The 17,471-nt window shown below is 33.0% G+C and overlaps 1 protein-coding gene across 3 annotated transcripts in view; it reads right to left on the reverse strand.

The window, feature by feature from the left end:
* The window catches only part of LOC126758557 (TWiK family of potassium channels protein 9), a 93,759-nt gene that overhangs the window by 46,952 nt on the left and 29,336 nt on the right, over positions 1-17,471 (reverse strand). The window contains exons 1-2 of one of the 3 annotated variants that reach the window (XM_050472876.1): positions 9,719-9,916; positions 5,760-6,297 (exon numbers count right to left, since the gene is read on the reverse strand). The exons of the other annotated variants lie outside the window; for them this stretch is intronic. Coding sequence (XP_050328833.1) covers positions 5,760-5,954 — 195 coding nt within the window. The 5' untranslated portion in view covers positions 5,955-6,297; positions 9,719-9,916. Of the gene's footprint in view, positions 1-5,759; positions 6,298-9,718; positions 9,917-17,471 lie in introns of those variants that run through there. 3 annotated transcript variants of the gene reach the window in all.

Here is a 17,471-nt window from a genome sequence, read left to right on the forward strand (position 1 = left end):
ATATTTTACGCTTTTAAAATAGGTTTTATTCATTATTACTTCTATTATCCGTTGCTAGTAACGATATGATTTGTTTATGAATACTGAAGCTATGTAGATTGGAAGCTTCATAAAATGATTCCATTTAAAGGATTTCCTTGTATAATATTAAAGATTTTTCAAAAACCAATCATTTAATACCAATATCGTAAAACAATTGATTTCCTTTTATTAATTTGTTTAAATGACAATTTTCAAAGCGCTGGCAACTCTCTTGAAAAATATAACGCTGCAATAAAAATAATATCAATTAATTCAGTGAAATTTTCATAATATCATTAAAAATTTGAATTGAAAAAAAATTCAAAAATGTGGCAACTGTTTTAAAAAATTCTGCTACCGATATCTGTGTAAATATCTAAATGAGTTTTAGTTGTTAATTCAAAAATTTGAACTAAATAAAAAAATCCAAAATGGTGGCAACTCTTTTCAACAAATTTTGCAACAAAATCTGTCTAAATGCTTTTTAGTTGCTAACTCAAAAATTTTAATTGAATGAAAAAATTCAAAAAGGTGGCAACTCTTTTCAAAAAATTCTGCTACTGATATCTATCTAAATGCTTTTTCATCACTAACTCAAAAATTTTAATTAATTTAAAAATTCAAAAAGGTGGCAACTCTTTTCAAAAAATTCTATCACCGATATATGTATGTATATAGAAATGCTTTTTCGTTGCTATCTTATTTCACAGTTATTCCCTTATCATTTAATTATTTTTTTATGATATTTTGTATAATAAATTCTTAAACAGGAGGCAGCTCTCATCAAAAATTATTCTCAATTACAAGCTGCTTTAACACTTTGCAAATTGATGCTCATATAGAAATGTTTTGTAGTTTTATTTGTATTTTTGCGTAAAAACTTTAAGAGTTGAATACAAAAATTCAAAAAGGTGGAAACTTTTTTCAAAAAAATCTGCCATCGATATCTGTCTAAAATTTTAATTTTATAAAAAAAAATTCAAAAAAATGGCAACTCTTTTCAAAAAATTCTATCACCGATATATATAGAAATGCTTTTTCGTTGCTATCTTATTTTACAGTTAATCTTTTATCATTTATTTATTTTTTTAACTTTTAGAATAATATTTTCTTAAACGGATGGCAACCCTTATCAAAAAATATTCTCAATATACAAGCTGCTTTAGCATTATGCTGTTTGATGCCCATATATAAATGTTTTGTAATTTTATCTTTATATTTTTACTTCAAAACCTCAAGATTTGGCAACTCTGCATCTCATTTTTGTTTTGAACCATCTGATTATTACAGTATACAATGCATATAAGTTATTTCAATGCATTCAGCATTCGTTATGGATTCGTTCTGCGTGATTAATAGCGTGACGGAATTTGGTTGTGCTACACAATTTTGTTGCAGTAGGTGGAATAAGCTTTTTCAACAAGATTTCTATCAAAAAATATAATTGTTAACCTGTACTCAGCGCTAAACATCTTCCTCGATGAAAACAGGAGGCGTTAGTAGTTCGGCTTTGATTTTTTATGTATTCGAGAGGTCTTTTCTATATGGAGGAACGAAATTCAGTAAAATTATTATTTGTGGAATAAATTTATTTGGTGCCCTTCTTTCAAGATAATAATTTCTTTTGCTAAATTGTTGCTGTAGTAACACTTCCGCATTCTTTAAAATCTTCTTATATATTAAAAACCATATCTATTAATAACGGGATAGGCTGCAGCAGCAGTGAAAATGGGGCGTTGAAGACAAAGAAAATTATTCCAAATAAATACGCTGTCATTTAAATCACTTTACTTAAGCATTTAAAATTTTTATGTATTTTTTTTTTTTAATTTATGGAAAACATTTTCAACAATTTCAACAAAGCGAACTGGTGACACTTGGAATATCTTCAAATTTTAAGCTTAAAAAATAAAATGAAAAAAAAATTATAAAAATAAATTCTATAAAAATATATTTTCTTTTACCAGCAATACCGTAAGGCGACATATTATGCATACATATATGTATTTTAAATCATCCACTCACTTGTACATATGTATATACGAACTTGCTCAATTCGCAGCTAGTTAAACAAACCGCAAGTATAAAAAATTGTAAGAAAAAGCCTGCAAAATTCCCTTGACACAAATTGCATCGTCAAAGTTTGGTAAAGCCTTTCGTTCACGCGAGAGCCCCAAATTTAACTTTCCGCGAAGTTTTAAGCGCACGAGATTTTTGAAAATTGCGCAGACTTGTTGGTTTACCGTTAAAATTTGTATGTACGTAAATTACCTAGAAATTGCTACACGAAAGCTTTATCTAAGGAGAGATCTGAAATAAATGCAAATCCACACGAATAAAGCCGCTTGTTCGGCTCGTGCATAAATTGCAAGCAAATAAAAAAGCTTTCTTGGAAAAAATATTAAGTAAAAGTAAAGTCATGACAAAACTGATTTTTTTGTGAACACAAAATTTTGAAAGCTATGGAGGAGACATCGTCAGTCAATGGATCGAACAGCTTGAGTAAGCAAACAATTTATTTATGATTGTGGGGTTATTTTGTGGTAAAGATAATGCTATTTGGTGTAATATCAGAGAACTACTTTTGAGGATGGTTTTATCTATTTTCTATCCTAAATGATAAGTCCAGCTTAAGGACACTAGGTACTTAACAATTTCGACACCTACTAGTTTACTCTTAAAAATGTTATTTTTGAAGCAACGGATCAGCAATGTGAAGAAAAGGTTAAGAACCTCATGTAAAAATCTTAAATGTGGTTCAAAAGGTTATACATTTCTGATCTAAGGCGAAGCCGAAAACATATAGAGCAGACCTGGCGACAACTTGTTCAATCTGACTAAGCCAAATATCAGTACGAGTAGCTACTACTAGTAATAGAGAAATAGTTACCCAGTAAAGCACGGGTTCATAGTTCTATTTGTTGGTAATATTGAATTTGGTTTGTGACCATGCTAACACCAGGGTTAAGGGGTTACATGGATTTCCTCAGTTAAAAAATAGCATTTTTTCAACAATTTTTTTCTTATATAAAAAAAAAATATTTTATTAGAGTTTTTTATTGTTACTAACATACACTGTTAACGAAGAAATTCTGAAATTTTTGGGAAAAAATATTTTGAACTCGACTATTGCGACGCCATTTTCGGTGACCCCTTGGAAAAAAGATACCTCCGCGTTGGCGGATAACTCCTTACAAGATCATCTAAAGTGAAAAATACGTGTTTTAGTTAAAACTTAAACTAAGAACTTGAACGAAGGAAAAAGAACTGAAAATTGTACTATTGGCAGAAATTTTTACAAAAACCTGAAATAATTGCGACATTTTTTCAAATAGTTGCAATCGTAAAAAATGCTTCGTCCAAATCTTTAAAATTGTATTTCAAAGACCTGTTGTAAATTTCATAAAGATCGGTCGAGTAGTTCTCGAGAAATCTTTGTCAATCGACTTCAAAAACACAGTTTCGAGCGAAACGCGTTTAAAATGGCGCACTTAATCTAGCTAGCCTCGAGCGCACAAGTTCTCAAGGCTGTATCTCCGAAACTATTACTCGGATCAACTTGTAATTTTAGAACAATATTCTAGAGATTTTGTAAAATTTAATAAGATAATAAAAAAAATCGATTTTTTGAAACCCGTAAACTCATGTAACCTCTTAAAATATATTTTTGACGTTTATTTTGAGAGAACTTCATCTTCAGCAAAGCTGGAGTGTAAATGAAATTTTCTAACTTCTCTGACTTTTTGCGACTTTTTAGACAGATATTTTTGAGATCTTAATCTGAGCTAACTTTTAAGTCAAAATGGAGTTCAACGAATCACTTTTTGTACACAGAAATAATAAGCGAAGAGTCTCCAAAGCAAATATGAAGTTTTTGTTTGTGTTCTCGCCTGGCTCTTTCAGAAGAATTTTTGTTTGAAGAAGAAATTCGTTTTTCATCTTGCGATTTTATATAAAATTGCTCCGGACTCTATTTCATAATTTGATAATTTGACATTTGTTCATCGAGCGTTACTCCTTTGACAGCAACAGGGTTGCATGTGAACTTGCCACATGAGCAATACTTATCAATTTTTCAACCTGTACTGTATTTGTTAATAGCACACAAATTGATTAAAATGAATTACTTGCATTTTTCACTGAATAATTTTTCACTCAAAATCCATTTACCGTTGTTTTAATTAGTACTTGCGTAAGTACGTGCGATTCTCTCCAAAGAGTTGTTTATTTGTTTTCGGTTTGGATGGTTTTATTGTTGTTTTTGTTTTTGCTTCGCACAACAAACACATAAAGCATTTTTATTGGAAACACTTAAATGTTCACTAGCCACTTGAAAATAAACACAAATAAATCGTGCAGGGAAAACAAGCGAAATTATGTTAAAATTTTTCATTAATTTTTGTGTTGATTTAAATGCCTGCGGTTGTTTGAATAACGCCTGCGATCATAAATTAATGTAAGTAGTATGAATTTGTGTGGCCTAAGCGATTGTTATTTTAAGTGCTTAAATATTGAAATCCAACGCATTTTTCAAAATGCTGATTTTTGGCAAGAAACAATTGCGTAAGTCGAAATGAGCGAATTTTGATAATTTTCTAAGAATTTAAATTGTTAGTTTTGTTGAGAAAAGTTTATGAAATGAAAGATTAATTGAAAGTAAATTGGTAAATGATCATTTGCCGAAAGCGCCTATATCGGACGCCTATATGATATAGCTACTATAGAAACTAAACGATGAGAATCAAGTCCTTGTATGGAAAACTTCTTCATTTCACGAGATATTTTCAAGAAATTTGGCATAGATTATTATTTAAGGGAACAGTGTAATCTGCGAAGAAACTGTTCAGATTGGATCACTATAGCATATAGCTGCCATACAAACTGCACGATCAAAATCAGGTCCTTGTATGAACAACTTTTTTATTTGGTGAGATATTTTCAAGAAATTTGGCAATGATTATTACTAAAGGTAACAGTTTAATCTCCGAAGAAATTGTTCAGATTAGATCACTAAAACATATAGCTGCCATACGAACTGCACGATTAAATTCATGCCTTTATATGAACAACTTTTATATTTGTCGAGATATTTGCAAGAAACTTTGCAAAGATTATTATTTAAAGGAATAATGTATTCTCCAAAGAAACTGTTCAGATCGGATCACTAAAACATATAGCTGCCATACAAACTGCACGATCAAAATCAGGTTCTTGTATGAACAACTTTTTAATTTTTCGAGATATCTTAATCAAATTTAGCACAGTTAATTGTTTAAGCCAACGCTATAATCCCTGAAAGTATTATTCAGATCAAGCTACTATAGCATATAGCTGCCATACAAACTGGCTGAACAAAATTAAGTCCTTTAACGAAAAACTTTTTAATTTGACAAATGATCTTCACAAAATGTGGCAGAAATTATTGTTCAAAGCAATGCTACAACCTTCAAACATATTGTTCAGATCAGACCACTATATAATATAGCTGCCATATAGACTGATTGATTGAAATCAAGATAAAACCCCTTTTATGCTATAAAAAATGTTCTAAGTTTGTTTTTCTTATTTTAGTTTTTTTCTACCCCGCCAGCGTTGCATTTGCTTAAAAAAATAAATTAGAAAGCAAAAATTTCCAGTCTATAATTTCATTGCTTTCCACACAATTTCACTTTGCAACCCTTTAATTGTAATTTATTTCAATTCTCATACACGTCTCACACACACACACTTGCACTCACCAGTCCACCCACACCGCAGTAGATTGACAGCGATACCAGCAAACCGATGTGATTTAGCGCCGATTTCCATTTGCTCGATTTCCAACAGCCTTTCCAGCAATTAGTGCGCTCCTCCGTCTTGGCGCGCACATCCAAGTGCTTGAGTTTCTCGAGCAGCTCTGTATTGGCCTCATCGGCCGCATCGTAACCAGCCATAATTTTCACTTTTTATTACACTGCACAATTTTTACTTCAATTTTAAGTGCTATGCGCGCCTATGCCACGCACTTACACACACACATGCAAAGGCATGTAAACAAATATATACGCACATAAATGCTTATATGCGGCATGTGGTAGTAATTTTCACTTTATAATTTCGATCGCATCACTTTACGTGTCATTTGTTGTCATTGCCGCGCGCACACACTCACATAATTCACGTATTTCATTGGTTTTTTGCTGGGCAGCTTGCTTACTCGTGGCTTTTTGATTGTAAATAAATAAATATTTTTTTCTGAATTGTGAAAGCGCTCAATTTTTATTATATTTGTTGTTGCTGTAAAGAATATATATTTTTATATTTAAATATTAACGAAAGTGGTAGCTTTCAGCGCACTTTATATGGTATCCACAGCGTATGAGTAATATTTTAAAAGTGGTTTTAATTTATTTATAATGATTTTTTTTTACCTTTTTTTAGTGGCTTTCACAGCATTTTTTTTTTAATACATTTTCTTTGTAATAATGTGAAAAATAAAAAAATTCTCGATTTGGAAATGGGTAACTGTCATTCATATATATTTACATTTGCCTCTCCTCTGTAATGAATGTTTTATGAACTTGCCTTTTGGCTGGATTTTTTGGAGGGAATTGGAATGAAAAATTCAAATTTCGTTTCCGAAATCGTTGCGACTGTTGAAAAAGGCTTAACGTGATTCAGTTTTATTAAAAACACAAGTCTACGAGTGGTACAAAGCCTTCAAAGACGCTCGTGAGATCGGTGCCTCGTTTTGGACGATCTTCGATCTCTTCCACTAATGAAAATATTAAAAAATTTAGATGGCAAATGAGCTCGATATCTCTCTCGAACCCGTTCAAATGATATTGGAGGATATTTTGGGTATGAAACACGTTCTTGCGCGACTCATCCAGATAAAGCTGAATTTTTTCAAAAAGAGTAGCGCAAACAGATTTCTTTGGATATACTTGATTGTGCGAACTCCGAACCCACATTCATGGGGAGCATCAAAACTCCCTATGAGGCATGGATTTATGTATTTGACATGCAAAATAGTCAACAATTATCGGAACGGAAGGCAAAAAACGAGCTGAAACCAAAAAAACCACAACAAAGTCGCTCAAAAATCAAGGTGATGCTCATTGCTTTTTTCGATATTCGTGGTTTGATGCATCATCAATTTGTTCCAAAGAGACAAACAGTCAATTAGGAGTTCTATTTGGCCGTATTGACGCAGTTGCGTGAGAAAATCCGTCGAAAATGGCCGGAATTGTGGAAGAACAATTCATGGATTTAACACGTTGATAATGCTCCATCGCATTAAGTCACGATTGTGACCGAATTTGAATCCAAATCGTAATGAATACGATCGATCAGCCACCGTATTCACCAGATTTGGCTCTTGTGATTTTTTCTTGTTCCGCAAACCGGTTCGGAGAACCCGTTTCCAGTCGATTGAAGAGATAAAACGAAATTCCCTGAAGAAGCTGAAGGCCAAATTGGTAACAATTTTATAAAAAGTAATTACCAAAAGAAAATTTACGCGCGATTATTTTTTACAACTTTCAACATAATTAAATATTTAACGATGAAGTTTTATGATTGATCAGTGTTTATCGATTGTATTGTTGAACTCATTTGAAGCCGTAAATCACTCTGAAACAAATTTCGTGAAGGTTTTAAAAAGTCAGTTGTTGCTAGCTGTGCGCTAACTGATATTGTCATGTGACCTGTTGTGAGATTAAGACAACTACAGTCATTAAATTAATCAGCGTACAATCAAAATTGCATTGATATTTGGCTGAAAAATATTTTTTTTTTCAAATGGTTGCCTGAATTTTCAGAAAAACTGGACATTTCGCGCAGAACAACGCAGAACAATACATTTTGAGTGGTACAAAACCATTTATTTGTCAATTGTCTTCAAAGAAATTAGGAAAACCGCTGAAGATGGATCACTCACCACCGTAACGCAAACTCTAGCACATCGACTGCAATAACTGCATTTTTGAGCACTCAAACCATCGATTTGATGAGTCATCAACAGTAGTATAGTCCTGTGTTGGCGCCGAAAGATTTATTTTTCTCCTTTACGTAAAAGATAAACTAAGAAGTCAATGTTTTCGAGACCTGCCGAGGCGGTTTATTCATTCCATGTCCATGTTTGGGAGATACCACAATCAGAGTGGCAAAAGTGGCTCGTCGATGGGTTTAATAATTGTTTCTGTTCTCTAATCCTGAAATATAAAAGGTAAACCTCGCATTGGTCTCATCTCTGCTATCTACTTGATGGCAGAAAAAAATTTTGTTCACTTCGCCGCCACTGAAAACCTGTTGATTTTTATATATTTCGCATTTAGATTAGCCTTTAGTAGCCACAATTACACTGGGCATGAAAATAGGTGGTCTGATGTGACCTTAATTTTTTGCGAAGAAAATGCCGTTTTGTGCATAAAACCCGCTGCTTAATAAAATATTGTAAATATTTCCTTAAGAAAATTATAACAGAAGGGAATTTGGTCCCACATCGGAATAGTATTCGAAAATTTTAGAGCAGCCAGTTTTATGCCAAGTAAAACACGTTAAAAACTATTTTTGTCTAACCATTTACCTCATTTTATTATGAAAATCAAACATTTTGAGACATTGTCACTTTAATTAATAAAAACATTTTTATTTTTATTTTTATTTCATTTTTAATTTTTTTTTTAAGTTTTTTGAAACTAATTTCTTTTTTGCTGATTCTTCTGTTTCTTCATTTTTAATTTATTTTATTGTTTTTATTAAAGTTAAAATATTTTTTATGATTTTTTTTTTAATTTTTCGATTTTATTACACAATTTTTTATTTATACAATTTTTTAATGAAAATACTTTTTTTTATTTTTTAATTACTTTTTCTAATAAAATTTCATAAAGAGCAATATTCTTTTATTTAATTATTTTTAATCATTATTCTGCATTTACTAGCAAGTAGCCACTTTAAAATTTATTTTTTTTTTTTATAATATTTTTATTTTTTTTGTATTCTATTTTATAATTTTTTTTATAAAAATTTTTTTTTAAGTTTTCAAAATTTTTTAAAACGTAAAAAATTTAGATAACTGTTCACAGAAATATGCAGATATTATAAAATAAGAAAGAAATTAGGCGATTATTACGATAGATTTTTAGTTCAACATCTTCTTTAAAATTTGATTATTAAAAAAAAGATTGATTTATTATAAGTTATTATTGCGTATTTTTTATTTTTAATTTTTTTAAATGTTTACTTTACATTTTTAAAAAGTAAAATTTTTATCCACCGCTTTATTTACAACAAAAATTATATTTTTTTATATTTCTCATCAACTTTTTTAATTTTTTTCAAATTATTATTTTTTTATTTTATTAAAAAGTATAACTTTTAAAGGGGTGACCTATATTTCAAAATTTAAATTATATTTTTTATCTTTTTTTATTTTTCATTAACTTTTTTCTATTTTTTTCAAAATTATTTAATCATTAAAAATCATAATTTTTATTCATCTCATTTAGAATAAAAAATTAATTTTTTTTAATAATTTTTTTTTTTACTTTTCATCAACTTTTTAAAATTTTATTTTCAAATTATTTATTTTACTCCATAAAAAATAATAATTTTTATTCACCACTTTATTTGAAACAAAAAATTTATTTTTTTAATTTTTATATATTTTTTATATTTTTTTCAACTTGTTTTTTTAATTTTTTTCACTTACTAGAAATATTTTCCCATAAATTCATACAAATGTGTTAATTTTCAATATTCAATCAAAATTATTATTTTCTCCACTTCTCTGATAATCTAAAACACATCTTTAAGCACACATTTCCAGCGAAATACACGCCACAAATCACAGACGGTGCACACGCTCCTACATACGCTGACGCCGGGTCTTCACTACCACGCGCTTCGATGTCACAGCCGCAACTGAAAGGAAAATTCGCGTGAAAATCTCACTTCACTTGATTGGGAAATCAAAAGTTCAAAATGCTGCGGCTGCGGCAGCGCCACCAAAAGCATGCAACTAAAAATAAACACACGCACACACACACTAGTACGTAAGAAGATGGCTCGCTCGCAAATATTTCGATTTTGGTTGCTGCTGTTGTTGTTCTGCGCAGACACAGCGATGACGTTGTGTGGCGAAAACGTGCATTTTCCTCTGTCGGCCTTTCTTCGTTGGTATTTTCACTTTTGTGTTCCGCCTTTCACTACTGCCGCATATAAACACAACATGTTGCAAGTTGCAGGTTGCGTGTTGCATGTTGCCTGCAGTGTTTTGTTTGATGCAGGCACGTGTTGAAGTTTTGTGTGGTACTTGTTAGAATAATTTAGTGAAGAGTTAGGAGAGAACGTTCTCTCAGCTATAAATACTACTGAAGGTGGGTTCTAAAAATACCAATAAGTGCGAGAAGACTACGAGTTTTCTCAACATAAGTGCATGGTTTTCTGGGTCCTGAATCCATATGTACTTAACCTGCTCTTCTATTTAACCACATCGGTACCAAAACAACCAAAGTTAAGGCCATCACTAAATTAGAGATGGAACCGAGTCATAGAAACATAAAATATACGATTTTTATGTTTTTCTGTCCACGCACTTTGTAGCCAAAATCGGTCACAAAAACACAAATCTGTTTTGAGACCCCATTTTTACTATCATGTAATAGGAATACCATTTCATTTGAAATTGGTTAGAACGTTAGTCCGTTCCGGTTATATAGACTCGTCCGCCAGGAAACGGTTTTTGGTCTTTTAAGATCCCATTATCTGGTTCATGGTTAGGAATACTCCAGTCGGTTGACACGCGAGTCCGTACCGATTATATTGTCCCGTCTCTCAGGAAACGGCATTTGATTCAGATCGTCGACAGATATGCATGAACACTTTTTCCCAAAGCCTCAAAACAATTTTTTTATTTCGTGAACCGATTACATGGCTCATGAAACGGCCATATTCCACTTAATCTGAAAACGGGTGCAACGGTGGTTCGATCCGATTACCTATATATAGATTCGACCGTCAGGAAACTGTTTTTGATCTTGGTCGTTGTCAGGCACTTCATCTGTCATCGGTTAAAACGCGGGTCCATTCCGGTTATAGAGACGCGTCCGTCAGAAAACGGCTTCTGATCTGGGTTGTGGTTAGACATGTATTAACTCTTTTGAAATCCCATTATCTGCCTCATGGAAAAAGAATACGCCATTCTATCTGAAATCGGTTGACAGGCGGGTCCGCTTCTCAGGAAACGGGCCTTGATCTAGGTGGTCGACAGATATGCCTGAACATTTTTTTCCCAAAGCTTGAATACATATTATTCTTTCGAAACTCGATTCTATGGCTTATGAAATGGGCATATTCTATTCAATCTCAAATGGGATCGTTTCGAGTATTTATTTATAGCTCCGACCGTAAGGAAACTGTTTTTAATTTTGCTCCTTTTCAGGAAATGCATTTCAGTATTTGGGTTCTTTTCTGTTACATTAACCGGCGGTATCCATCTCACTTAGTAGTGAGTTCCCAGCTAATGGTTTAAATGTTCAAAACAGTTAGTGAATAGGATTAATTTGGGTAATAAGTGGTAAAACGATGGAACTTGTGTTTGGGAGATTTAGTTCACTCTATTCGCTTAAAAAGAGCTTAAGGGGTGAATCTAAGGTTCTCCTATGAATCTGAGGTCTTCAAGCTTGCCGGAGAAGTTTTTTAACAAAGCTCTGAAAGCCACTAAGAATGCCAAATAAGAAAAATTTCTGAATTGTTTTTAAAAAACAGACGGGTTGCTCTTGAGCACCAATATACGTTACTATATAACTAGTTCTTTCCTCTGACCTTTCAAGGTCTTGGAAAAAAGTATTCCAGCATTAACAGAAATTAGAGATTGTTTTCTCTCAGGTCTATTATTTTGAACATTTTTTGCTTTAAATATTCAAAGACAATCATTCGGTCAAGATATTGTTGAAAAATATTACACAGGGTTGCTTTCCGAAAACAATTCTTTTGTATACTTTTTGGGTCAAACAATTATTTTCCTTCGCCAAATTATCCGACAAAACGCTAGTACTAAAATTAGCTGCAAATATTAGATTTTAGTTTTCTTATAAGAAAAAGAAGACCAGCAAAAATATAAATAAGAGAAAACCGCCTTCCGCGTAAATATCGGCAAAATAAATATACAAAAATCAGTTTTATCATTTTCTGCACGATTTCGTCATTAAAACGAGAGCAAAATGAGGAAAAAAGTAAAAATTCGCGAAAATATTAAAGAAAACATGGAAATATTAACAAAACAGTTCGGTGTATGTTTATGGATCATATGCAGAACACACACACAATCATACATTTTTAATAAATTTGGCTTTGCTTCCGAAAATTTACAATAATAAAGAATAATGAAACCGTTAGGCGGATAGTGCAGTATATGGTAATTAAAGAATTGAGGACGTAAGGTACAAGACTAATTTGGCTGGTACTCTGCTGCCTGAAAACGCTGGCAACGCTTCGCCAAATTTGTTTTTAGATTGCCTCTATTAGCGCGAAGCGATTTTTACACTAGCATTTAACAGAAATTTCGTACGAATTAGAGTAATTATGCACGAATTTTGAAATTTTGAAATTAAAATTACTTGAAATTCTTATTTTCGGAGAACCAAGTGAAAGTAATTATGGAAGGAATTACACTATTTCACCGGTTTTGAAAATCTCGCACATAATTTTGTTGTTGTGCAATGCTCGCTATCCGTCAAATTGTTGGAAATTTCGAGCATACATTTTCTTTACATAATCCTCAAGTGCCAATAAGAAAAAGTTATGAAAATATAGCTGCCGTTCAGACAAAGACTGCTACTTGTCGATTCCAAGACGTTCTCAAGAGTTGGGACTGTCTCAAACCACAATCTGCCGGATTTTAAGAAAGGATTTGGGCTTGCATCCATATAAAATTGTTCTCATACAAGTACTGAAGCCATCAAGACCTACACCGTAAACGTCTGAATTTGCCTTGGGATAACTTGAAAATTATAATGATTTTGCTAAGAAAATTATCTCCCATGATGTTTATTTTCATCTGAGTAAGGTTAGGTTAGGATGTAGCACCATAAGAAATTCACGAACGAACTAATGTTAAACTTGTATAATGATTGTTCACCTAAAATTAGAACAGTAGAAAGATGGGTTGCTGAATTTAAACGTGGTCGTACTAGCCTTGAAGACGATCCACGTGAAGGACGTCCAAAAAGCGCCAGAAAACTAGGATATGGGTTTGGAAGATCGTCGATTGACAGAGAGAGATTTAGTAGAGATTTTACACAACTGATTAGGCAGTGTGCGCCATATTTTAAGTGAAATTTTGGGTTTAAGAAAGCTGTGTGTGCCGCATTCGCTAACAATGGAACAAAAACACATTCAAATGCGATTTTCTCTGCAACATTTGTAGCGTTTTAAAAAGGATAAAGTGGATTTGGTGTGTCGATTCATCACTATGGATGAGACTTATGTCTATCACCATGATCCTGAATCAAAACAAGAGACTAAAGAGTGGTGTAAACCTGGTTGTTCGGCTTCGAAACGAGTTCGTGTCCGGTAATCGGCCAAGAAAGTTATGGCATCAGTTTTTTGGGTTGCGAGAGGAATTTTGTTTGTAGATTACTTGCAAACTGGTAAAACAATTAATTCTGAATATTATTGCATCCTTTTGGACCAGTTGAAGGAAAAAATTCGTGAACAAAGAGCCGGTCTGCAGAAGGAAAAAAATCCTTGTTCATCAAGACAATGCACCGTGTCACAAGAGCATTTTGACAATGGCTAAACTCTATGAATTAAAGTTCGAATTATTGGAGCATCCACCGTATTCACCAGATTTGGCCCCCAGCGACTTTCATTTGTTTCCAGAACTCAAAAAATGTATGTATGCGTGGCAAGCATTTTTCATCAAATGAAGAAGTCATAACGGCTGTTGAAGCGTATTTTGCAGACCATCCAGATTCTCACTTCAGGGATGGGCTCCACAGATTGGAGAGGCGTTGGAGCAAGTGTATTAATGTGCAGGGAGATTATACTAATAATAAAGTATATTTTGAATCATAAAATTTTGTTTTTCTTATAAAACGACAAAACTTATTGAACAACCGCGTAAAATTGTTCTTGATAACGATTTTTTTAAGCATGATGACGTTGATGCTCACTTTCACCTTCATCTTAGTGGTGCGGTAAATAAACAAAACTGTTGATTCTGGTGCAAAGAAAATCCACTGGGTCAAAAAAGTATTATTTTTTTTTGGCTCTGAAAAATAAGGTAGACAATAATTTTCCTACGAAACTGTGAATTTTGCAAAATGTTTTTTTTTTTCAATGAATTAAAAAAATTCTTTAAACAAATTGCTTTAAAAAATAAACCTTCAACCGTTAAACGGTTAAGTACACGAAAAAGTAGTTAAAAAAAAATATAAAAACTGTGAGGCGGAGAGTCAACTCATTGCAATTAAGAATTCATACGTGGAGTGATTTTCATAGAGGTGTTTAGTAACCTATTTTTTAGAAAACCAAGCGGAAATCATCTTGGTTTTTACATTCTAATTTTACATCAAAACTATTTGTACTATTAAATTTAATGATTTTTGTAATTATTGCATTAATTACTTTAAATTACAAGCAACCAAATCTAGAAAGCATGGAATTTAGTCTATTAAAATTACAATAAAAATGTTATGGTAATTTATTTCGCATTTTGAGGTCATTTTCGTTTTTATTTTTTGTCAAACAACGCATGAGAGATATTGGATTACAATTTTTTAGTTGCGGTAATTATAAGTAATTATAGGCGCTATCACGTGTCTAACAATATTAATTGCATATGACACGGTTTGTTGATTATTTCGTTGCTTTATTTCTAAAAATAATATTTCTATTATATTTAAACTCTAAACTGGCCGCATACTATAATTAGAAAAAGCAATTATAATTACAACGAACTCACTACTAAATAGAGCAGCACAAGCAAGAATGAATTCGCTGGTATACTGATTGTTGACCTTTGATTATAGAATATATAAAATGTGTAAGTTTACTCAACAAAAAATGTTTACAAACATTTGAGCAAAATATTTTGATCACTTCATTAATGAATTATATTCTTAGCCATCTGCAGTATTGCCTGTAGGTTGGTTAACATAAATCCAAAAATTCTCTAGGTATAGAAAAATGATATAGAAAACAAGAAAAAACGTTAACTTCGGTTGCACCGATGCTAATACCCTTCACAGGTGCATTTCTGTTAGTAACTATGTGTTCAGTTTGTATGGAAGCTATATGCTATAGTTAACCGATCTGAACAATTTCTTCGGAGATTACATTGTTGTCTTAGAAAATAACATATACCAAATTTCGTTAATATATCTTGTCAAATGTGAAAGTTGTCCATACAAGAACTTGATTCCGATCGTTCAGTTTGTATGGCAGCTATATGTTATAGTGATCCGATATCGGCCGTTCCGACAAATGAGCAGCTTCTTGAAGAGAAAATGACGTTTGCAAAATTTCAAAACGATATCTTAAAAACTGAGGGACTAGTTCGTACGTACACAGACAGACAGACGGGCAGACGGACAGACGGACAGACAGACGGACATGGATAAATCGACTCAGCTCGACATACTGATCATTTATATATATACTTAATAGGGTCTCCGACGATTCCTTCTGGCTCTAGAAATGACCACATTTGCAAAGAAACGCGAGAGCGGTCAACGGGTGGCGCTCATCAGCATATGTGGTCCACTCCAACCATGGTACGTAACGCCAATTTGCACATCAGACTCTGAGAATCTGGATTTCTAAATGAACATATGTATGTCAGAACACTCGGAAAACCTCACTTTGATCATTGAGTCGCCAAACCGAACTCTGGCGGCTCCTTCTCTGCCCAAATGACAGCGTGGCAGTTGTGGGTGGAAAGAAGCCGTTTAAAAAGAGGGGCAGTGAGTTTCTTTATGGTTGGGTCAAAGTTTGGGTGGGAAGGTTGGTGTAGGGGTTTACTGTAAGGAGCTCTCTAACAACTCCAGCTTCAGGGCATTGCTTCTATCGGCGTCCATGCTGTAATTCTAGACGCCACCTGCAGAAGCTGTATGGAAGAAGACGAGATCGGAAAAAGGCAACACTTGGGAGCGCATACCTTCAGACATCCCCCGAAATGGCAAGAATAATTTATACGTTCGAACACAGGAGGTCTTCGTTTCTATTGCTTCACATGGTACTACATATAGCAGTCCACGTGCGATCTCACTAGATCAGACATCTAACCAAACCTAACCTGACATAAGTTAAAGACATTTTAATGCGATAAAGACATATAAGCTTAATAACCGATAACCGATCTGAACAATTTCTTCGGAGATTACATTGTTGCCTTAGAAAATAATATGTACCAAATTTCGTGAATATATCTTGTCAAATGTGAAAGTTTTCCATACAAGCATTTGATCCCGATCGTTCAGTTTGTATGGCAGCTATTTGTTATAGTGGTTCGATATCGGCAGTTCCGACAAATGAGCAGCTTCTTGAAAAGAAAATGACGTTTGCAAAATTTAAAAACTGAGGGACTAGTTCGTATATACATATACAAACAGACGGACAGACAGACGGACAGATAGACATGGCTAAATCGACTCAGCTCGACATACTGATCATTTATATATATATATACTTTATAGGGTCTCCGACGATTCCTTCTGGGTCTTACAAACTTCGTGACAAACTTAATATACCCTGTTCTGGGTATAATTGGTCAAATTAAATAGCACAATGCAAATTGGTGATGAAATTGCAGAAGATAATTCTGTGTGGGTTGTGAGTAGTGGACATTGTAGTATATTTCACATGTCATATTTTTTGTTTTCATAGCACCGCGTTCATTGAACTTGTCAGATTTGCATTTCTGCTTATTTATTCAAACATTTTGTGTACAAATATTTATATGTGCGTGTAAACACTGAATATGTCGTCACTAAATCGGAAAATTCACAATTTCGTGATTGCAATGTAGTTACACACACTATACGCATATACATATATGTACAGATGTCATATCTGTATGTAATCCAACTAATTGTCACAACTCACAGTCAAAAATTATGTTGGCGCCAGTCCAAATGGTTCAAACATTGCTGTCATAATTTGTGCATGTGTCTGTACATATGTATACATGTGTGTAAATATGTATGCATGTATGCCTGTATGCATGTCTGTATACATATTTGTGATATGTCACATGTGTAGCTGTCAACATTCATTGGCTTTGGCAAGTTGTTTGTTTTATGTTGTTTAGGGAAGTGCATATTTGTTGTTGTTGCTGTCAAAAGTGTGTGCCAGCGATATCCCAAACTGAAGGTGTGAAATAAGCAGGCTGTCAATCCATTGATTAGTTATTAGAATTTGGCGTGAAAAGTATGGTAGACCATCTATCAATGCGTACTAAG

The sequence above is a fragment of the Bactrocera neohumeralis genome, chromosome 5, assembly GCF_024586455.1.
Source record: "Bactrocera neohumeralis isolate Rockhampton chromosome 5, APGP_CSIRO_Bneo_wtdbg2-racon-allhic-juicebox.fasta_v2, whole genome shotgun sequence".
Lineage (NCBI taxonomy): Eukaryota > Metazoa > Arthropoda > Insecta > Diptera > Tephritidae > Bactrocera > Bactrocera neohumeralis.